The 23760-nt window shown below is 37.2% G+C and overlaps 1 protein-coding gene across 2 annotated transcripts in view; it reads left to right on the top strand.

Annotated features, from left to right (window-relative positions):
• Positions 1–23760, top strand: part of PLXNA2 (plexin A2) — a 477739-nt gene that overhangs the window by 23401 nt on the left and 430578 nt on the right. For both annotated transcript variants that reach the window (XM_081948333.1, XM_081948334.1), the window contains exons 2-3: positions 18854–20127; positions 21898–22080. In XM_081948333.1, the coding sequence (XP_081804459.1) occupies positions 18943–20127; positions 21898–22080 (1368 nt within the window). In that variant the 5' untranslated portion in view covers positions 18854–18942. The remainder of the gene's footprint in view (positions 1–18853; positions 20128–21897; positions 22081–23760) is intronic.

Below are 23760 nucleotides of genomic sequence, written 5' to 3'. Positions count from 1 at the left end.
TTGATAATACTGAATTAGATGGCCCATTATTTTAACTCAGTAGAAGACAGCTTTCTAGTTGGGTTAGGTTGAGAAAGAATTCTGATGGAGCTCATTTTTGGACATGCTGCTGCTTGTTGGAGTCTTAGGACATGTTCCTGCTTTATATGTTACTGTAGTAGGATGTCTCAACCATAGCAAGAAAAGCTCAATTACCGGAAGTAACTCATTCAGAATCATTCAGTTAGTCACTGGTAAAACTAGAGCTAGATCTCTTTGAAAAACACTCGTCTCCCAAACAATGTTCCAGCTCAATGCTATCATAACTTGTAATTTGCCCACAGTGATGCTTATGGACTGATTCTGCTTCTTCCTTTTCCCCCAAACAAATGTGTGCAAAGTAGAGATATGAGGTAGAGGGTAGGAGACAAAAAAAGTAAAGGCTCATCCGGTACACTTGTTGGAAAAACAATAACTGGGACAATAAGTGAGAATTAAGTCCATAATTCATGTGGTTATGTTTGTTATCAGGGAAATGTCTTTTCACAGCTGGGTTTCATTCCTTCCCTCCAGCTCGCTCCTCTTTGAACCCCTCCTCCTCACTCTGCTCTTTTTCAAGCAATTATCACAAAACTGTACTTAGCCCTGCCAACTATTTCTCAATGTTGTGGAGACAATGTTGCAAAATATTATCCTGGTGTATAAGTCTATATGTAGAAGGTGAATTGGATCAGCAAGTCCTGAGCACTAAATGCTACTATAACTATACATTTTATTGTCCTTGTTAGCAGTACAAATGCATATAGTCCATCTAATGCTGTAACTATTCATCAAAATCACTGGCAGTTTCAGTCCATTTGGACCAGTAGGTTTCTCTTGGGTTTGTGGCCAAGAATAAGGGAAGTTATGGTTGTTTTTTGCTCAGTGCCAGCTGCTGATGGGAAGTCTTCCCTTAACATCAAGATCCCAAGGTAAAACAAATGGAGACTAATCTTTCTTATTATTGTCATTGTTTGCATATTTGGAGATGACGGATGAACAGTTATTAAGAATAACATGGGGAACTCTGGCTGCCCTATTGCTTGTAGACCTTGATTAGCCCCACTAGCTATTCCGATTTGTGACGCTAATTCTTAGACTCCCCTTTTTGGGAGGGGGGGTTGTTTCAGAGCTAACCAAGGTGAAAAAAAATGATAAAGTCCACATATATATGGGAATGATCATATAAACAGGAATATGTTGAGAATCACCCAAAATGGAGCACTTTTCTACAGCAGCATTTCAGTGATAAAACATTGCTTGATTATTGTTAACTCTTTCCCACTAAAATCAGTGGTATCCACCTAGGCCCGGGATCGTGAACCTATGGCATGTGTGCTACAGGTGGCACGCGGAGCCATTTGACAGACATGCGGGCAAGCTGAGTTCATCCTTTTTTAAAGCCATTTTTCACCATCCCCAGGCTCCAGGGGCTTTATAGGAGCCTGGGGAGGGCAAAAACAGCCCCCCCGCCCCCCGGAGGCCCTCTAGAGGTTTCAGGAGCTTCCCTGAAGCCACCGGAGCACAAACAACTGGCTCTATGGGCAAACTGGAAGTTCAGGAACGGATTTCCGGTTTGCTTGTAGGGCCGTTTTTAGTCCCCCGGAGCCTTCAGGGTAGCCTCCTGAAGGTCCTTGAAGGCTCCGGAGGACTAAAAACGGCCCTACGAACAAACCGGAAGTCACTTCCAGTTTGCTTGTAGGATTGTTTTTTGTCTCCAGAGCCTTCAGGGAAGCCTCCTGAGGGCTCCTGAACACTCCAGAGGGCTAAAATCGGCCCTACAAACAACCTGGAGTGACCTGGTTTGCTCGTAGGGTTGTTCTTTGCCCTCCAGAGGCTTCAGGGAAGCTCCTGAAGCCTCCAGGGGGGCGGACACACTCCTTTTCCCCTCCCTAGGCTCCTATAAAGCCTCTGGAGCCTGGGGAGGGTGAAAAAGCATGCAAAAAATAGGGGGGGAGTGCCTGTCATGCGCGCATGCGGGCTGGGGGTGGTGTCACACATTGCATTATGGGGGCAGCACATCCGCACACGACCCACCTGCGCTCCCCCTGCTTATGGCCATAAAAGGTTCGCCATCGCTGATCTAGGCTGATCATGCCCACCTCCACCTTATTAATTTGAAAAAAAAATATTAGCCCATTTTAGAACTATAGTTGTATTTCTATCTTTCAAGCCTTATAAAACAATACAAACATATTTAGAAAGCAATTGACTCCACTTAACTTTATGACTAGGAAAATGTTTCTGCTAATTCCTGCTGTTTCAATTGCTACATTCCTGTGCTTTGTCTGACACCCGTCATGGGAACAAGTGGCCATTCTATACTGTAACATATTCTGTCACCCTATTCTGCTAGGATCTGTTGGGATTATTAGATCTGGGCTGCAAAACTTCCTCTGTCAGCAGAGATACAGAAAGCCTTACTGCCATCTAGTGCTTGTCCAGATTTTGGCAACCAAGACTGGGTAGCTTTAGTAAAAAGAAATAGAAAAGAACTGCTATAGATTCTCATATCTTAAAATTAGAATACTTTTCTTCTTATTCTGCCCTAGAAGGGTGTATTGGGAAAATAAATTTAATGGTAATTCAGTTTCTGTCACTTTTCACTTATTTGATGTTGAAAATTAGCTGTTCTTACCAGCTGTACAGAGGTAGGACTCTACTGGGTGGGCCTCATTTGAAGATTGGATTGGCCTAAGATTATTTAGTTAGACTAAGCTCCAAAATCTTGTATCTTTGAATTATGGGGGTTCTTTCTTTAGGAATTTTTGATAAATATTGTTTTGGTTTAAGATTTAACCGAATTCCAAAACTCTAACACCTGCAGCTTCCTGTCTCTAAATGGTAAGTATAAATATCTGAATTCCATATCTGTTTTAAATATTCATCAGCTTGAATTCTTTGGCTGGAAGGATGATTACATTAATATAAGAAGAGATGAGCTATGTCTGAACTTCCAGGCATGTTAACTGATGCAGTTATATACAAGAAGAAAAATTTCCAGTTAAGACATTTAAGAAAAACTATTTGGGCTGTATTGGTGATGTCACTTCACTGCTAGAGGATTTTTTTCATCTAGCTCAGGGATGGACAATCTCATATCCCTCAGTTATTATTCAGAATTATTCATCATTGCCTTTGCTGGCTAAGAGTTTTGAAAGGTGTTGTTTAAAGATCTGGAAGGCAACTGAATCTTTTACCAGCTCATTTAATTTGAGTTATGTCCTACTCTAAACTTCATGTAGCTTTATACTGAATCACACAATTGGGCCATATGCTCCATTCCTGCCCAATGGGTGGCTTTGAGTGTCATTTTTCAGCACTTGTTGAAATAAAAACAAATGATGCTAAGAAGGAACCTGGATTTCTTGATCTTCTCAGTTACATACTCCCCATTCTCAATCCAGCTAAGCCCTTTCTATCCATTTAAGCCACTAAGAAGCTAGAGTAAACAGGAGCAGATAACATAGCTTCATAAAATGTGGGAAAGATTGAAACTGCTTCAATAAGAATCATCATACACATTTTTTAAAGAGTTGAAATCAGCGAGGCTTGCAAGTCCTGCCCTTTTGGTGAACCTTGTTACAATATATGGAATTCTAGGGATTTTCTGACAAGCTGGTGACATATAACTCTGGTCAGTAGCGTGAAACAGTGCATCCCTCTGTTCTTTGCTAGCCAGTAATTAATCATACTTTGACATAAAATGAGTGAAGCAAAAGTGTCTGTAAAAGTAGAAGGTACTTGCTAGGCTTCTGCCAACCTAGCAGTTCGAAAGCATGTAAAAAATGCAAGTAGAAAAATAGGGACCACTTTGGTGGGAAGGTAACAGAGTTCTGTGCGCCATCAGCATTTAGTCATACCAGCCATATGACTACGGAGACATCTTCGGACAGTGCTGGCTCTTCAGCTTTGAAATGGAGATGAGCACTGCCCCCTAGAGGCAGTGAACGACTAGCACATATATGTGACTGGAACCTTTATCTTTACCTTATATGTGTCCCACAATAATGTTGCAGGATCCAATCTACAGAGTTTTTGTCTTCTGAGCTTGTTAATTTTTTTTCTAACTTCAACTCAAATGGAATCTTGAATTACTAGAAATGTGCTGCTTGTGCTAATGTAGGCATATACCAATAGTCAGTTTAATTGGACATTGCATTTTACAAAAACATTATGCTCAATTACACTGTTAACTACACTGTTAAATACAAGCAGCACACAAATTTCAATGCATATTTTCTCTAAAAACTCAGGAATCTTGCTAATATTAAATGCCAACAATATTGTTTTTTTAAAATCCAGTATAGAAATAAGCATAGCAAGAAACAAAAAGAAATCAAATTTCTAGAAAGTAACTGAAAGTAACAGTTTATTTCAGAATCTTAAATTCTTATGTTAAAAGTTTTATTTCATTCAAGATTAAAGGCATAGTTACGCAGCGTTTTAAACTTTCATTCCAACTAACTTAGAAGTAGTTAATAAGCAATTTCCAAAAGTGATTAGAAAATGAGGTTTGCAAACTTAGTGTTCTTTAAAAGTCTCCACCACTGTAGTGAGCAAGATGGCTAATTGCCTCACCTCCAGGCACTCCCATCCACGGAAAACCCTCACAGAAAGCAGCTGTCCATAGCACATATGGACAATCTCCCAACCTCTCCTTACACAGAGAGGTTCCAAAGAACCAGTCCATTCACCATTTCCTTTGTTATTTGCATGTTTTTTTTCCCCAGAGCAGTCTTCAATTCTCCATACTTCCCCTCCCCCCCTCCAGAAGTCCTTAATCCATTGGATTTCAATCTGGGTGTTGACTTCGCCATTGTAAAACATTGGATTTATTTGTCTGCACTTACTCTTCTTTAAATTTGATTTGAATCATTGCTTACCTAATAGGCTACCCGTACCTTCAGTTTCAATTGAGGAGCTGATATTCTCCTCTAGAATATTTTTATATTTTTTAAAAAACCCACCGTTTTCTTCCATTATGGAAAGTAGTCCAGATATTACAGCAACAAAGTAACTACAAACTATGACACTATCACTTTCATGCTTGACAGTAAGTATGAAATCCTTATTAGGAAATGCAGTACCTGGCCTACACCACATATAACGACATCTATATAGCTTTAAAAATCCCATGCGTGACTCATCTGACAACAAAATATCCCTTCATATCTTGAAGAACCATTTTTATCCAGTGCATTTCAGATCTGTAATGAACTCTGACTTAAGGCAAGAGAGGTCTTCAGAATCTCAGATGTTTGCTTCTTTTCTTTTTTATGACTTACTGACCAATTTTCTACTATCTTCATCATGAAATTTTGACAGGACAGCCAAACTTGGAAAGTTCCCTTTTGTTCTGTGCTTTCGATTTCTAGACTACATCTTTGAATGTAAATTGGTGAAGCTCACAACTTTAAAAATGGTTTTGTGGTCATTTATAGACTTATGGGCAAATGCAGCATGCTTTGTAAGAGTTCTTCAGATATTTTAAAAGTAGGAACGATATATTTCTAGGCTCTGTATGGTGGAAACTATGGGGCTTTGAAGCCAAAATCTTTGACATAGCAACCATGCCCCAAACCAGAATTGATTGTTTCACTAAGAATTAGCCCTTGACATGCTTTTAATTTAACTGACTACATTGGGAGGAGAGATTTGTGCATGCTAGCACAACAGTGCATGTTGTATGACTTTGCTTATCAAATAAATGAAGAAGGTCCATGTTTTGGTGTTAGTTCTTCACTCAGACTCCCTTCGGGTCAAAAAGAACCTCAGAAAACATTCTGAAGGAAAGAAATGTGAAAATGCAGACAATATGAAAGGGGACAAATGCTTTTTCACCCAAATGTAGGAGCTTCTGGAAAAGAAAGAAAGAAAAAACAGTCGGATAATTGTAGACTAGAAAATAAATTTGTCTTTCCTTTCTTTTCAAAGTACATCTGATGCCATAAACTGTAAATAACTACAGAACACCCAATACTTTATTTCATTTCCATTTTTTTCAGGATATTCTCGGGTATCTATTCCTAATAGTTTTCATATGATTCTAATGGGAGCCCATATGATCTGTGTGCTACCAAGAGTGAAAAGTTAGAGACTAATCATACCTCCTGCCATTGCATGATGATTAAATGACACTCTTTTCTTCTCCTGCCAAGTCTGATTCCTGTTTTTTTCTTCAGTAAGAATCACAGACATTGGAGAGAAAATACTATGGTCTCCATTAAGATAACAGTGGCAGAAAAATCAGCTCTAACCCTGTGATTATGCTTTCAATCTAATAATTATTTAAATACCAGATAACACCTTTTGAACTAATTGAGACCTTTCAGCTGGTTGCCTGTGATAACATGGCTACATTTACTTCATCTCCAGTTCCTTTTCTAAATAGGTCCAAATTGCTTTTAAAATTGCATTTATCTGCTACATAAATTACAGAGCACTCTCCTCTCCATACAAGCCAACCCTATGAAGTGACCGAACAATATAAATGATTGATCCTGCTTGTGTATTTCCTTGTATTATTCTGTTTGCAAAATAAGGGAAAGGAGGAGGAGAGTGCGTACATTGGATGTCATACACTCAAGAAATAGATTAAAGTAGGAAGATAGCATCAAAAATATTAGCTGGGAAGATTTTAAACTGTTACTCCTTAAATTTGGGTGGTTTTCTTTTTTACATTTGTGATTGCTAGCTCTTGCTATTACTAAGATTTTTTTCAGGAAGTTAGGATAGGGATGCTTTCTAAATTGTTTTATCAAGATAAAGAACAGTTTATAGAGATTTAGTCTCATATAAATTGCCTTCTAACCCTGGATTATGACTAATAGCAGCTCTTCATTCCTGGATTGAGATATGATTTTGTCCAGGTCTACTTATAGATATTTGGAACTGAATTAAGGATCTTATGTACACTAAGCAAGAAGAGTTGGATTTGTAGAAAGTAGTCTATATGCTTTATAAATTAAATAGTGTCGCTTTCTTTTTATATGGTAAGTGAAACATTTCTAAATAAGTCTTTAAAAAGTAAACCAGATGTCAAAATGCATTCTCAATGTTATTGGAGTTTTTACTCCTGTCTGAATGTGTGATACATCTAGAACTACTATAATACAACGGAAGTAAAATAATGTATATATTTCTTAAGGATTTACATTTACATTTCAACTTGAAATTGGATGAATGGATGGATGGATGGATGGATGGATGGATGGATGGATGGATGGATGAATGGCTGCCTGGCTAGATAGGTGGGTGGGTGGGTGGATGGATGGAATTTGAAACTGATGAGTTCTAAGTGTGCCATGCATCTTTGTTTTAGGGACAGTAGTTGCATTGAAAAAGGCATTGTACAAGTGCACCTTTAAAAAGGTGAAAAAAACCTGAAAATTTCTGGAATTGCTGAAATAGTCGTAGGATTTCTGTGTTCTACAATCCAATCCCACTTGCAGTTTTTCTGTTAAAAAATAAATAAATTCTGAACCAACATAAGAAAATGATAGTTACCAGTAAGTTACTCATGTAAATCATGTTTGATTGGCTTGCTTGACACATACATCAATTGAAAATGGAGTTATATGGTCTTATAATGACTTTCTGTATTCCTGTAATGTTCAAGGAATAGGTTCTGTATTAAAATCTCCTACTATAGATCTTAGGTCTGTATATTAAATGTCAGTATTGACTTTTACTGAATTATATATTAATAGATACAACCAAGCGAATAGGCTAGAGAGAGATGGAATAAATCAGATTTTGATACATAATTCTTTAAAGAATTATCATGCTATTACTTCCAGAGGAAGCACTGAATAGGGTTAGGGAACAATAACTTCCCTTCCCACCCCACTCTCCCCCAAAAAAGCATGAGATAAGAAATAGAAAATTAAAATACCAAGTGGATCCATAGATATTGACTCCCACTTCCCATCATGGCTTTGACCCATCATTGGTTTCATATAATGGTATTTAATAAGATAAAGTGTAAGTATAGATTAGATTACTAACCTTAACTGCATTTGATCCACTTGCATCATTCCTTGCTAGTGATAAGGCCTATATTGCTCAGTTTTCACACAATTTGATTGGTATGCTTGACAATGTATCCAGTTTTATCTAAGAATGTCCATGCTATGCAAACTAGGTTATTTTATCCAGAAATTATTTTAGAAGCCAACACACTGCTGGATTTGTTGAAATAATCTTCCTAATAATTTTAAATCTATCTCCATCTGATTTTAGCATCAATATGAGATCTCCTGACTATGCATGTTAAATTCAGTAGCTATAGCAATTCAGAAAATAAAGAAAAACCTTAGGAAACCACAGTTAAATAGCCATGAGAGACAACTACCAGTCACAGTACAACATATGTATGTGATTTGTTTTGCGTTTGTATAAAATAGCAGAGTGATTTGTTGGTAAACTAATAAATTACTGGCCAGGAGTAACACTGCAAGCAGCTGGAAGTTCATATGAACAACAGGTCACAAAAACATTTCTATATCTGTTGCACTTCAGAACTTGAGGAAGATGATTAAGTAATAGCTATAGAAATGTTATTAGAAATGACATGTTGCCAGTACCTAATTTTGCTTTATTTTTGTCTTTATTGAGAATGAGGCTACCTTATCCTGACCCTCTCTCTCCCTCCCTATTCCTCTCTCTGTCTCTCTCTCTCTCTCTCTCTCACACACACACACAATCCATTTTACATTTCTGCAAAGCAAAGATTATTTAAACTTGAAGTGCTTTAGATTTACTCCATGTTACTCTTTGTTCAAATATATTCATACCTTTAGCAATTTGTTTGTCAAAATTTCCTGTTCTATCTTCATGTACCCTGCAATATAACCATTCTTCTACTGTAGAATAGCAAGACAATGATGAATGTCTTAGACACACACGTGCACACGCATCCTTTTTATGTGTGTCTATGCACACTCCTTGCCATCTTTCAGGCTCTGCTGTCATTTTATCAGAGAACAAAGCTGCCGGGAAGCAATGAATCTCCTGTTCAGGTCACTAGTGTTTATTACAGGTTATCAGGTGCCTTTTGTACATTTGAAAAGCAGTTAGCAGCCTCAAATGTCTTCCTTAGAGCAGAAGCACCTGAGCCACTTGATTTTGCCCTTTGGAAATACTCTTTTCTTCAGTAAAGAGGAAGGCGAATTTCATTTTGTGAAAGTTGGCTTGGAAAATTAATGAGAGGAAATATGTGAGTGAGGTTGACTAAAAGGTTAGCCAGTAACCTTGAATTCTAGTCCCATTCTGTTTCTACTCTCTGATTCATGTTCTTCTCACAGTAACTCTCCAATTCACTGCAGCAGTCTTTTTTTCACATAACAAGATCTACAGTTGTCCTTTCATTAACACCAAGATATATCCATTGCAGCAAAGAAGAGAGAGAAAAAGAAGCCTCCAAGAAGAGAAGTCACTACTCAGCTTGCTGAACTGGCTTCCTACGCTCATTGTCCTCTACTTCCCAGATCCTCAAATGTGTCTTAGACTCATTTAAAAACAGCTGCCGCTTCGTAGTTTTCCTGTTGGAGAGAAATGCTCTCAAATCCTAAAGATGAAAACCAGTCAATGTATCTTATTTAGCAAGTCTAGTTTTGGACAGACCTTGTTGAATCTACAGGTAGTCATTGATTTACGGCCACAATTGAGTCCACAATTTCTATTGTTAAGGGAGACATTTGTTCAGTGAGTTTTCCCCATTTTACGACCTTTCTTGCCACAGTTGCTAAATGAATCACTGCAATTGCTAAGTGGATAACAAGGTTGTTAAGTGAATCTGGCTTCCTCATTGGCTTTGCTTGCCAGAAGGTCAGAAAAAATGATCACATGACCCTGGGACATTGCAGCTGTCATAAATATGAACCAGTCCCCAAGTATCTGAATTTTGATCATGTGATTCTGGGTATGCTGCAATGGTCGTAAGTATGAAAAAAGTCCCTTTTTTCAGTGATGTTGTAACTTTGAATGGCCACTAAATGAACTGTTGTAAGCCAAAGACTACCTGTATTTAAAAAAAAAACAAGGGAAACAAAATCAATAAAATGGACTGTTTCCAAAGTCTCTATTTTCACTTTGGGGGTTGCTGGTACTGTATAGCCATTTTTATTTAGCCAATTCTACATGATACTTTTTACCACCTGATTTTTCATGCCATATAGTCCTGCAAAGAGATTCTCCAGTTAGAATAGAATAGTCTAGTGCACCTTATTAAATACTAATGAGTGCTAATGAAGTTGGGGATGTGATGGCTCAGTGGCTAAGATGCTGATCTTGTCGATCGAAAGGTCGGCAGTTTGGCAGTTCGAAATCCTAGTGCCACATAGTGTTACTTGTCCCAGATTCTGCCAACCTAGCAGTTCTAAAGCATGTAAAAATGCCAGTAGAAAAATAGGGACCACCTTTGGTAACAGCGTTCCGTGCACCTTCGGTGTTTAGTCATGCCAGCCACATGACCATGGAACTGTATTTGGACAACGCTGGCTCTTCGGTTTTGAAACAGAGATGAGCACCGTCCCCTAGAGTCAGGAATGACTAGCACATATGTGCAAGGGGAGCCTTTACCTTTTAATGAAGGTGTGTAAATTACTTGGTGGTGTTACTATATTCAATAGTATAAACGTAGTATAAACAACAGAGTATATTGTGAAATCTTACTATACAACAGGATTAAAGTGCGGCTGACTTGCTTGACTTTTTTTTTAAAAAAAACAACTCCAAAATAATTACAAAGGCATGTAACTGGAGGGATAGCCCCCTGTGGATCAGAAAAAGAGGTTTAATTCTTTCCTTCACCACCTTCCTGCTTCATTTGCAGGGTTGTTTGCTTAAAGAACCATTTGAGATCTTTTTCTAACCAAAAAAAATGATGAAATGGGAAGGAAAAGGTTAATATTCCAATTCTTGTATGACTCTTGCAATCCAAACCAATTTCTCTGCTTACTTTGGTGTAAAAAAAGAGTAAGAAGCAGCTGCACATTTTTATAATTGGCATAAAATCATAAATATATGGTTTATTCTTGTGCTGTTTTAAAAATGCCATACTTTAGTCATTCTCATTCATGCTGATGTAAGGGATATTGCTTCAATTTCTTTTTTCTCAATATTCCATGCAAGGTTTTTGTGCTTTTCTTAATTACTGGGTGACCAAGAGGAAATGTACATAATCTTTTTTTCACTCACTGGTCCTGTCTCCAGTGTTTTACAGCTTGTGGAGGGTGTGTGTGTGTGTTAAACACTTCAGTTCAATTCCAAAGAAAGAGATCTTGAGATAACTTTTCCTATGGATTATTTTAACAAGGCTAAGGAAAAATAGAGAGGTATCCAACAGAAAACTCAAATACCAGCACCCTCTTCCTTTTAGAAGTAACTAAAACTGCATCAAAGAAATTGTTAACTTTGCAGCTTGTTGGATATTGTCAAAAATAGATTTTTGGAGTTAGAATGGCATGGTTTGAGATGCAGTTGACATGGATATTTATGCTTTGACAAAGCTAAGGTTAATACAGAAATTAAACGTTTTGTGAGATGTGCCATATTAAGATTATAGAATAGATATGGTTGTGCTCAAAAATACCTTGGTGGCTCTGAGCACAAGGAAGATTTTATAAAAGAGTACAGGGAAAGGGAGGAAAATGTACACTACATCACTTCTGGGTTTGTTTTTTCCTTCTCTCTTTTCTTTTTTTTTTTTTGCAAGGGAAGAAAGCTTTGGAAACATTAGAACACAACTTTTGACATGTTAGAGCATCAGGTAGAGCTTTTAGATCTGATGGTAGATCAGAAAGGTGACTAATTGAGATTCTTAAATTGATGGGTTCTAGCTTCAGTTGGTGAATGTCATGTTGGTCTGAAATAAATATGTTCTTATCTGCAAGTTAATAGCAGTTGTGGCAGCTGACATGCCTTGCATAACACATTACTGGTTGGCTCAGAATTGGAAGGTTATTGTCTTGAAAATATGCCCACCTGGGTTTTGAGCCTGATGACTCTTGGTAGCAATTATTATTTTGCAAGGAGTTCATGATTTGAGCTTTAGTTAGCACCAGGTGTGCTAATGAAAGAACCTATCCACCTTTCCTTGCGGAATACATAAACCGTTTGATTTCAGTGTTGCACATCTGGCATTGTTCATGTGTGAAGTCAATTCACATTCTGAGATCAAATTTTTCCATGATCTCAGATACCTTAAAAAAAAAAGCATTCTATCAAATTTCAACTTTTTGTTCCTTTGGATCTGTGACTGGAACATAGACCTAAATCAGCATAATATTGATTAGCTTGCCTTGGACTTAAATTGAAATCATCATATGAGTAGAGGGGAGCTGGGAAAGGTTGTGTCTAAGGTCAGATTTTTGACACTCTTTTGTTAATAAAGTTTGCTAATGAATATCTTCTTCACCTCCTTTGTCTGCAACAGAAGATATAATGCGCCTCTGATGTGAAATGACCCATTTCAGTCAATTTTAGTTTGTTGATTCCCAGAATGTCAATGTTCAGTCTTGACATTTCTGCTGTGACAACATCAAATTTTCTTAGTTCATGGCTCTACTATTTCACATTCCTTTGGTGTACACACACACACACACGCACACCACAAACACACACAGAGAGCATAGAGCTTTTATTTTGCCTATGTACACATCAGCAACTAGACATTTTTTTCAACTTTCATCCAGCCACATCTTGAAGCAGCAGCACTACACATACTTGCCCTCTTCTCTTTTTTCAGTGGATATATTTCATAAGGCACTCATGGGGAACTAATCTTGTAGTATCTTGGCAGAAATCTAGAATTAGTTGCCATTTCCTTCTGTAGTGAATTGTATTTAGACTAGCATTATTATATCATCCTTCAACATCTTGTTCACAGAGTAATAGGGTGCATGTCTTTACAACTATTTTTTTTGAAAGCCAAATTGACTTGACACTTCCAGAAAGTTGACTGTCTCTGCTAAACACAGCTTCTTAACCTACTTTGCATCAGAATTGCTGAATTGCAAAAATAAGGTTATTGCAGATGATCTTTATCTTGAAGCGCTAAATCTTGGACTGTGACTTGCTGTATTGTACTTTCAGCTCCTTTCTGCTTTTCTTCTAGCCTGAGGGACAGTTCTAAGCTACAGGTTTGAATTCGGCTACTTGATGCTGCAGGAAACATTCAGATTCCAATTGAGTCAATTCATTCTGTCTTGCTAAAAAGGATCAGCAGTCTAATGAACTTAGTTTTCTAACAGAACTCATCTTATTACTGTTCAGGAATTTTAGAAATATAAGATTAGTGGGTTCATCCCCATGTATTATTGAACATGGTAATTCAAAACTAGAAATAGATATAGTAACTTAATTAAAGGAAAAGATAAAATATGACTTTTAGTTCAGGCAAGAGAATACTGGTAGTTCTCAGCTTACAACAGTTCATTTAATGACTGTTTGAAATTACAAGGGCACTGAAAAAAAATGACTTATGATTCTGTAAGCGATTCTCAGTCATCCAGGTCATGGTTGTCCCAAAGGTGCAACTGGGCTTTCTTGTGTTTACTTTGAAGATGTTTTGCTTCTCATCCAAGAAGCTTCTTCATCTCTGACTTATGTCTGTTTTTCATATATACAACTGTTGCAACATGGTCACATGATCAAAATCTGGATGCTTAGAAATTGGATGATATTTATGACAGATGTTGTATCCCTGGGTCATGTGCAACCTTCTGACAAGCAAACTCAACGGGGAATCCAGATTCCACTTAACAACCATGTTACTAAGTTTAACAGCAGCAGTGATTCATTTGATAATTGTAGCAAGAAAGGTCATAAGTGGGGCAAAGCTCAATTAGCAAATGTCTCACTTCACAACATAAAGTTTGGGCTGCATTGTGGTTGTAAATCAAGGACCACCTGTACTAAATTGGAAAGTTATAATTACAAAGAAAGCAATTGGAATCTACAACCATATTGGGTAAGAATCTTCAGGATTCTGATTATTCCATCTCAGTACTTAAAATACTTACAGGCTTTGTTTCTGTTTTTGAAAATGGTGTATTTTTTTCTTTTATAAAGTTTGGAGTTCCTCCATCCTATAGATATTCCTTTCTTGTATATTCAGATACCATTGCATGGCATAACTGATGTCATTCAGTGCTGATAAATGATAGAGAGAATAATGAATAAAATTAGTTTCTTCCTAAAGGATGTTGGGATGTAGGCTCATGTGATAGTGCTTAATTTGCTATTACAATATATTAAGATACAATTATTGTATGAATGTATTTGTAGTTATACATTGTGACAGCTAAATGGAACCTCCATTTACATCATTAAGATATCTCTATGTATCAGATACTGGCAATAGGTTATAGTATTCTTTTCATGTGTTTATGATTTGATCTAATGGTATAACTTTGGCCCTGTTGAAAACAGAAAATTCACTTAATCCTTGAATTATTTTCTCTCTGTTACAGTGAATAGTTAAGGAAGTGAGAACTTTTCCCTCTAAGATGGGGTAAACAGTGCCCCATTGGACCTATGAACTTTAAGCCCTATTGTCAAAGCATCTATATGCCAAAATTGGTTGTAAAATTTTCAGTTTTCATCTTGTGATTTCTCAGAATTTTCATATAAATGCAAGGAGGAAAGGAGAATTACTATTGCTTTAGTATAATAGCATCAACTTTCTACTCCATTTGTATGCTATGTGCCTATCAACTATTATCTTTAGAAAAGGTCACATTCACAGGGCAAGTATGGAAATGACTAGTCTTTATAGAATCAGCAAACTGGAGTTAAAAGAAATATTGTAATGTGGTGATCTCCTGCTCTGTCGACAGAATTTTTCTTCCCTTGATTTTCTTTCTCCTTTTCTCCACAAAATACATTCAACATTATCAAGACTTTTGGGGAATGTAAGAAAAAGGTTCATTATTTAGGTTTTTCTCCCTACATGTTTATGGCACTTCTACAGCCTTGAGTTCTCCCAAGTCCCTTGCACAGTGATAATGCCCTTTCAGTTGCTTAATAATTCCCAGTAGAAATGTGCAAGCTAAAGAGAGAGTGGATTTTCTTGGCAATTCAATGTAGTTCCCACTTGTGAAATGCAGCATATAAAACACTGGAGACTGGTGACATAAATTTTCAATACGGAAAATTGCAGTAATTGGAAATAGAACTGCTTTTGTTTTGATGGAATACCACCTATATCAAAGAACCTACTGGGTATGATGGTAATTATCATAGAATAAAAGTTTATAATTTCTTCTCATTTGATGGCCATACCATTTCATGAACTAAACCTTGAATTATCACACTGTAAAGAAACACACACTTCTCCCCCTCCATCACCCAGCCAGATGAGAATATATTAGAATTATCATTCAGATAGGAAGCTTCTTTTTAGTACTTTTGTAGGATTAAGTTAAAAGAAGTTCAGATTTCTCTTGGCTACTATTGTTCTGTAAATAATATTCTATAACTGCATTCCAAAGTGTTTCAGGTTAATGGCAACTTCTTGGATGAATAAGGGGATTATGATGTATTTCATCTTATTTTCTTGTCTTTGCTTTTTCCTTGTATAGCTTTAGGAAGGGGGTGGGCATTTATGGAAAACACATGCACACACAACCAGATGCACACAAATATCTGGTTTTGAATAAAATCATATTCCAAAAGAGTGATTAAAATATTTTCTGATATAAGCTAGCACTATCCAACTACAGTGTTTTTCTAGGGCAAAACTCCTATTTCCTAAGGAAATCATAGCTTTATGAGTTGTCATTCTGTTTAACATGGTTATTTTCAAATAAGAAGGAAAAAGGATCTGGAAGAGTTTTAGCTGTAAGCTTAGTCGCTCTCCACATTTAGGTCTTTAATTTAACATATCAGATACACTTTTGTATGAACATTTAATAGCTGATTGGTAATTATACATTGTATTCCTTTTAGCCTATATCATTCTCTTGGGATTATATAGACAAATTGATTTGTTTTCTCCACAACAATATGGACATAGTTATTACCTCTGTCTTGGATGGATGTCCTGGTCTGCCAAACTAAATATTAATCAGGCCTAATTCTGCTTAGCTTTTTGGAGATCAGATAAGAACAACTAGGTTCTGCCATCTGCTAAAAAAAACCCCTGCTTTAAATACCTTAATTACAGGCAATACATATGCATTCATTTCTCGGTATCTGAGTACACACATTTGGGCAATCTAATGCAAATATCCAAGGTACCAAATTTGAAAATAAATTTGCTTTACATATGGAATGCAAATTTGGTATAATTATTGTATCTGCAGTAATTATAACCTTTAACTGAGCCTTAAACTTTAAGTTACTAGAAATAGATGTAGTAAGTGCTATATAGATTAGCATCAGAGCATGAAAATTGATGTCCATCACCACTAAACTGAGAATCACAGCTCTTTCTGATCTGTCTAAATAGCACTTGCTTTTGCTTGCATCCTCCAATTTTTTTTTGATATGAGGACTTCAATGCAGCTGCTAAATTCAACCCTTACAATTAATGTTTTTTTTTCCAGACAGGTATGATACCCAACTGAATGGTTACCTTACAGATAAAAAAGAAATGCAAATTAGTATTGAAAGAACTATACAGGACTTGCCACAGACTGCTGTGGCAGCAAGAATAGAGTTTGCAGATAAGAGCAGAGCATCTTAGTAATATAAAACTTCCATCTTTCAGTTTGATTTTTCAGGCAGATGTCTGATTTATTTCCCTTTAACTCAAATTCTGAAACAGGGAGGGAAAATACTTTAAGATCTCAAAATAATAACTACTAGGATCAGTTCATCTATTTATTAGATTGAAAGGATTCTTGTGCAATCCTGGAAATACTGCAGTATTTTTCTCTTTTTTTTTTCTGGTACTGTTTGGATTTAATTTGGGTAAACCTGCTCTAGAAGAAGACTAAGGCAATCCTGGCAGATGGTGACAGAAGTTAGATTACAATCACCCTGAGTATAAAATTGGTGCAGGAAAAGGAATAAGAAGGAAAGCTACTCTATATAAATACAGAGGAAACTCGATTGCCTTCTAGCACTGAAAATGTTACTTAGCCATGTAACATTGTGAAACATTTGCACAAAATCAACAAAGCTCAGAAAGCATCAAGGACTCCACAAAGAACAATATGTGATAAGTGACATTGGGTTTCATCACTGTTTGCAAAATCTTTAGTGCTTCCTTTTACAGGGAAGGAAGGAAAGTAAAAGAGGCAAAAGCTATGTAATTCAATCTCAGCTGAAAGAGCCCAGATAATAGGAATAGAGAGATTCCTGGCACTTATCACTGATATAGCTAAAGTTAAATATTTTTAAGGAGAAGAAGAATCATGTAATTAGAACTCACTTAAGTAGCTTGTCTGAAGTTGGCCAATGTATCTTTCCTAACCATGCAGAGAGTAACTAACTTTAGAAGTACAAATTGGAAACCTCTCTTCCGAGAAAAATTAATGCCAAATAATAAAAACATTGCCAAGTGTTCTTGATCAACAATATTTTCCCCCTCCCACTTTTATTGGAATAATAATAAAAAAACAATATTCTGAAATTCTTCCAAAGTTCTGCTCATACTTTTTACTGCTGTAAGAAGTAAAATGTAAGAAGTAAAATGTAAGAAGACTTATTATAAGCTATATAATATACCGTAGAGATGCAGCAGCAGCATTTTATATCTCAATCAGTGACCCTTTTCTAGATAGGTGCTTATTAATGAAAGCTGTACAATTTGCTTAACAGGCTTTTAAATATCATATAAAGGTTTTGTATGTGAAATTTGAGACTTTAGAAGTGCTGATTACCATGCCTCCTTGACTACATACATTTGTAAGTGACTGAATGCATATTTGACCTGCCCATTAATATAGACCAGGGGTGTCAAACTGGATTTCTTCAATTAGCATTGTAGTTCTCTGTGGCTGACTGTGGGGAGATAGGACAGATGCCTTCTGCAGCACCCTGCCAGCCAAAAGGGGTGTGGGGTGGGCGTGCAGCCCTTGTGCTCTATTTTTGGCCTCCTGCAGCATTTTGCTGGCCAAACGGGGTACTGGGGCCAGGAAGGGGGGAGATGGGATGGATGCCTCCTGCAGCACTTTGCCAAACAAAAAGGCCAGGGAGACTGTGCATGCACCCCTGCTCCATTTTGGTTGGCATGGTGTTTCAGGAGGCTGTCCAGGACAAGAACATCCCATTTTGCATCTCATTTTGGCTGTTAGCGGCACCGGGGGCCGATCCTTTGCTATTTCCAGTCCTTTCCCACATGCCAGATTTAAGCAGCCCTGATATAGATTATGCTAGCACCCTTTAGACTGGCCAATCACAGATAATGCACATGCAACCCGAGGTGTCAAGTTTCCTGTGCATGCGAATGCAGTATATAAAACCAGTAGTACTGCAGACAGTTGGGCTTGCTCTACTTTTGATACCTTCCTCTTTAATTAAATTGTAATCCATCTGGAAAAAAATTCTTCTTGCAGCTAGGGGAACAAACATATCTGCCCCATTTGAGTTTTTAGACCTGCTGTTTGGGTAGGTGAATGTGTAAAACATTTTTGTTTTTAAAATCATGGCTAAGAGCATATCATGAGCAATTAAATTGTGTAATAATTAATACACAGAAGCAGAACAGAGCGTTAATGCTTGTACTACTTACTCAAATGGGAAGGTCACTTATGGATTTAGAACCGTCTTTGTTTTATTTCAAAGAGTCTTTAATGGAAATGTCTGTTTCAATTGTAATTCTAAGATGAGATCCATCTAATCTTTTGTTCTGGCATTTTGTTCTTTTTCTTCCTTTCTGTAGAAACATGTAAAGAAAGCTGCTGTGGCTAGAGTCGCACACAGGGAGTTTTGAGATATACACTCCCTTTCTTCCCTGCTCTCCTCCACAGGATGGAACAGAGAAAGCTCTGGCCTCGGACATGGGACTCCGATGGCTGGTCAGTGGCCCTGGCGTTTCTTTTCTTAGTCTTTTTACAGAACATAAACAGCACTCCTATCTATAATACGTTTCATCCTGAGAACCGTGACTGGACTTTCAATCACTTGACAGTCCATCAGACGACTGGGGCAGTCTATGTGGGAGCCATCAATCGAGTTTACAAGCTGTCTGGAAACTTGACTGTCTTGGTAGATCACAAGACAGGTCCTGAGGAAGACAACAAGTCCTGCTACCCACCACTAATTGTGCAACCCTGTACTGAGATCCTGACTCTGACGAACAATGTTAACAAGCTCCTGATCATTGATTACTCGGAAAATAGGCTGCTGGCCTGCGGGAGTCTCTATCAAGGTGTCTGTAAATTGCTGCGCCTGGATGACCTCTTCATCTTAGTGGAGCCATCTCACAAGAAAGAACACTATCTGTCCAGTGTCAACAAGACTGGCACTATGTATGGAGTTATAGTTCGTTCTGAGGGAGAAGATGGGAAGCTGTTCATTGGTACAGCAGTGGATGGTAAGCAGGATTACTTTCCCACCCTCTCTAGCCGAAAGCTGCCTCGTGATCCAGAATCCTCAGCTATGTTGGATTATGAGCTCCACAGTGATTTTGTTTCATCACTAATCAAAATCCCTTCAGACACATTGGCCTTAGTATCTCACTTTGATATCTTCTATATCTATGGATTTGCCAGTGGAAATTTTGTTTATTTTCTGACTGTCCAGCCAGAAACTCCTGAAGATGTGTCTATCAATTCAGCCAGTGACCTTTTCTACACATCTCGTATTGTGCGTCTCTGCAAGGATGACCCTAAATTCCACTCCTATGTTTCTCTGCCCTTTGGTTGTGTCAAAGGTGATGTGGAATACCGTCTACTACAAGCAGCTTACCTTTCTAAGCCAGGGGAGGTACTTGCCAGATCCCTGAACATCACTGCTGACGATGATGTCCTTTTTGCTATTTTTTCCAAGGGACAAAAGCAGTATCACCATCCCCCTGATGACTCTGCTCTTTGCATCTTTCCCATCCGTGCAATCAATGCCCAAATTAAGGAAAGACTACAATCTTGCTACCAGGGGGAAGGCAACTTGGAACTCAACTGGCTACTAGGGAAAGATGTCCAATGTACCAAGGCGGTAAGAGTGATTACTGTATTTTAAACAGGGTTACTCTGAGAAAGATAGGGAGCATATTAGTAGTAGCGCTGTTAGAAATTGTGGGATTTAAGTATTTGCTTCCTGACAAAAAGTTTGAGGAGGTCTTCTGAAAGAGAAACCAGATTTGAGTGTTAGCTCAGTTTTTAATTTATCTCAGGCGAACATTTTTTCAACATATTTTCTGGCAGGAATTAAAAAGACTGCTGTTGAAGTGTCAACTTGATCTACCGATTGTGCAGAATAGGTATGAATGGAAATGATCAAACATTTTCCCACTTGTAGGTGTTATGATTATATAGCTTTTTTATGCATGAAATTGAACACTAATTCATTCATGTATTATAATAACAGAAAAGTGAAGTTTGTATTGGCTAAAAATCATTTTGTTACTAAAACAATGGGGGAAAATTGGTTTGGAGGCCTTACATTATTTTAATATGTATGAATATTTATTTATATTTATAATACTTATTGAATATTTTATGCTATATATTTATTCCTTGTATATTTAGTTATATATTTAACACTTTATACACTCAAGGTTTCTGTGAACAAACCTTAAACATCACTGGCAATTTTAATGACATTTTATACTTTTTGTCTTGGTTAATACAACTGCCCCAGGATGATAAATACAAGAGTTATGTGTGTGTCCCCCCCACCCTATCCTGGTCAAAATAAAAACAAATTGATTTCTATATCAGAGCATGCAAAGGAAATGAAGTGGCTCTCAGAGACATTGCTTTTAAGGTTTTACATGCATATAGCCTAACTGCACAAGTAATCAATACTGTTAACACGAAGCTCTTTTGCTTATATTCTGCTTTTGTACCCTTGAAGTATTTGCTTGATGGAGAGTAGGATGCCTAACCAGACATATTCTCATTAGAGAAGGAGAGTTTTTCTACTGGTTGTTTAGGATACCTTCTCCAATCTATTGCCGTACAAAATATTAAACTGTATTTGCATTGGCATTATTGGCATTAAGTATAATATATTCCTGTATACTTCAAATGTAGTAAGATAAAGTTTGTTTACAACATTTTGCTGGAGTAAAATGATGCAGACCATCCTAGCTGCTACCCCTCAGATTGCCATGTCCTTAATTAGTTCCTTCCTAGAGAAGGTGTCAGAAAGAATGGGATGTTAATCAGTGGTGGGTTGCCAATTTTGTTACTACCGGTTCAGCCGTGCGACGCTTCTGCACATACGCAGAAGCATCCAGGCAGGTGGGCAGAGCCTTCTGCTGCCGCTACTACTGGTTCACCCGATCCAGCTCAAACCGGCAGCAACCCACCTCTGATGTTAATCCTTCTCATTAAAGCAGGCATATATTGGCTGTTTCTAGGAAAAGACAAAAAGCTTACAAGAAGAAAATCGTAGTTTGTTTTCTTCAGAGTGCAGGGATCTGGCTACTTTTAACATGTTACTAACCATCAACTTCTATTTTGAGGAGGATGATTGAGAAGAAATAGGAAATATATTAATTATATTGCTTTATTGTTTGTACTGGTTTGTGGTGTATAATTTTATTTATTTACCAGCACTGCACTTAATTATAATTATACTCAAGATAAAAACTAGTGCGATTCAGAGAAGGCTTATGGTGAACTGAGAATTAATTTCTTCACAATGTTACAGAAAGGCCAAAGAGGTATTTCACCAAATGACTTGTGCTGGCATATTTCTTGTGCAATTTTCAGAATGCCAGCATTCATTCCTAATGCAGATTTTTTTGAAAACTTCCAGCCAGTTCCAATAGATGACAACTTTTGTGGATTGGACATTAATCAGCCACTGGGAGGCTCCATACCAATAGCGGGAGTGACCCTGTATACATCCACTCGTGATCGGATGACTTCTGTTACATCATATGTCTACAATGGCTACAGTGTGGTGTTTGTGGGTACCAAGAGTGGCAAGTTAAAGAAGGTAAGGCAACTATTTACTGTATACATTTCATTTCTCTATGGGCATTGATGGTTAAAAGTTTTACAAAATGTTATTTTGCATATTTTCAACCAATATTCAGTTCATCTATTCATTTATTAGATTTTTATCCTGTCTGTATTTTTGCTGAACTCAAGATGGCATGCATACCAAGTGCTCTTGTTTCTTATATCTCATACAACGACTATATGTGGGCTAAGAGACTTACTGGCTTAAAGTCACCCAGGTGGCTTCCCTGCCTAAGGAAATATATATTGCTTTAGAGCAGCCTTTTTCAACTTTTTATTCTGAAGGAACCTTTAAAATGATCTTTGGGCTCAGAAATCCCTAAATATATTGCAAAAACCTGACAAAATGTTTTGCTTATGACCTGTTCAATCCATGTTTGAATATTTATGTTTACAACAACAAAGTGGCAAGCCAGCAACTGTTGCAGCATAAAAATTCCCACTAGTAGGAGTATTCGCATATTAGGCACATACATTCTTTTTTTCCCCAGTCATAATATCTCATGAAACTATATTCCAATTAAGAAAGGCTGCTCTAGGAAAAAGAGAACTGAGAATGTTGTTTGATATTGTTTATTTGTTTGAAAAATGTTCTCAGAAAACAGAGAACTGAGAACATATTTTGAGCATTTGGTCATGCAATGGGTTTCTATCCTTACCTACTTTAATTTTGAATTATCTAAGGAATGTTTGATTCTCAAATACCTCTTTTCTTGTGCAATCATATCTATCATAGTCAACCGTGATTTCCTTGGCTAGTTTTGCTTCCCCAAATCATAAGATTTAATATGATTTAATATAGGAGTTAATATGGGCAATGGTAGCCTTTTTAAAATGTGCAGTCTAATTCAGGCATTGCTATATTATACTCTAATCTGGCTGTTCACCATTCTGCACTTTCTATGGACTTTATCCTATGACCAACTGGCCCATTAGATAAAATTCCTCATAACCTTTGTTGTAGAAGCAGGGTACTTGCCCAAGGGGCATTTTTCATTCCTTTGCTTTTAAACAAAGGCTTCTTCTTTTTTGTGAAATTTAGGAAGTGAAGAGGTAAATTCATTGTGGCTTTTTCTTCACACATATTCATGGTAAAACAATAAAGCTCTGTGGTAAATTAGATGTTCACATAAATTTAAACTTTCCATTCCGACAGCTTTAGTTTAGAAATTGGTAATTTCAATCAGTTATGGACATAACCTCATTGCCAAGTGATATCATTTCCCATTTGCCTGTTGAGAATGAATCCTGATACGCCATCATAAGTTGCAATAATATGCTCTTAGGAGTAGAGGAAAGAATAGGGCTGTGATTTTCAGCTTTGTTTGCCTCCCAATGCAGTCTTCATGCATCTAAAAATCTGCTCTGGGGTGTTGGATAATGTTTTAAAAATCCAGACAATCATTGTAAAGCAGCAAAGGAACACAGGAATCTCTAAACTCTTTGCTTCCATCTAGAGGTCATATGGATTTTTGCAGCCCAAATATGGTAGTGCAGGAGTTGCAGAACACATGAGGTGAAAGGAGAAGTTACAGAAGGAAGTATGATCAAGTGTAATGAATTCACTAATGAATGTAATGTAATTTGTTACATTAACTAACATAATGAATCTTAGCTAAGGAATTAGGCATGTTATGGCTGAATTCACAGGGCA

The sequence above is a fragment of the Natrix helvetica genome (genome assembly GCF_964273705.1).
Source record: "Natrix helvetica genome assembly, chromosome: 3".
In the NCBI taxonomy this organism is placed as follows: Eukaryota; Metazoa; Chordata; class Lepidosauria; order Squamata; family Natricidae; genus Natrix; species Natrix helvetica.
Note: the sequence above shows the minus strand (reverse complement) of the source record. Positions and strands in the feature narration are given on the sequence as shown.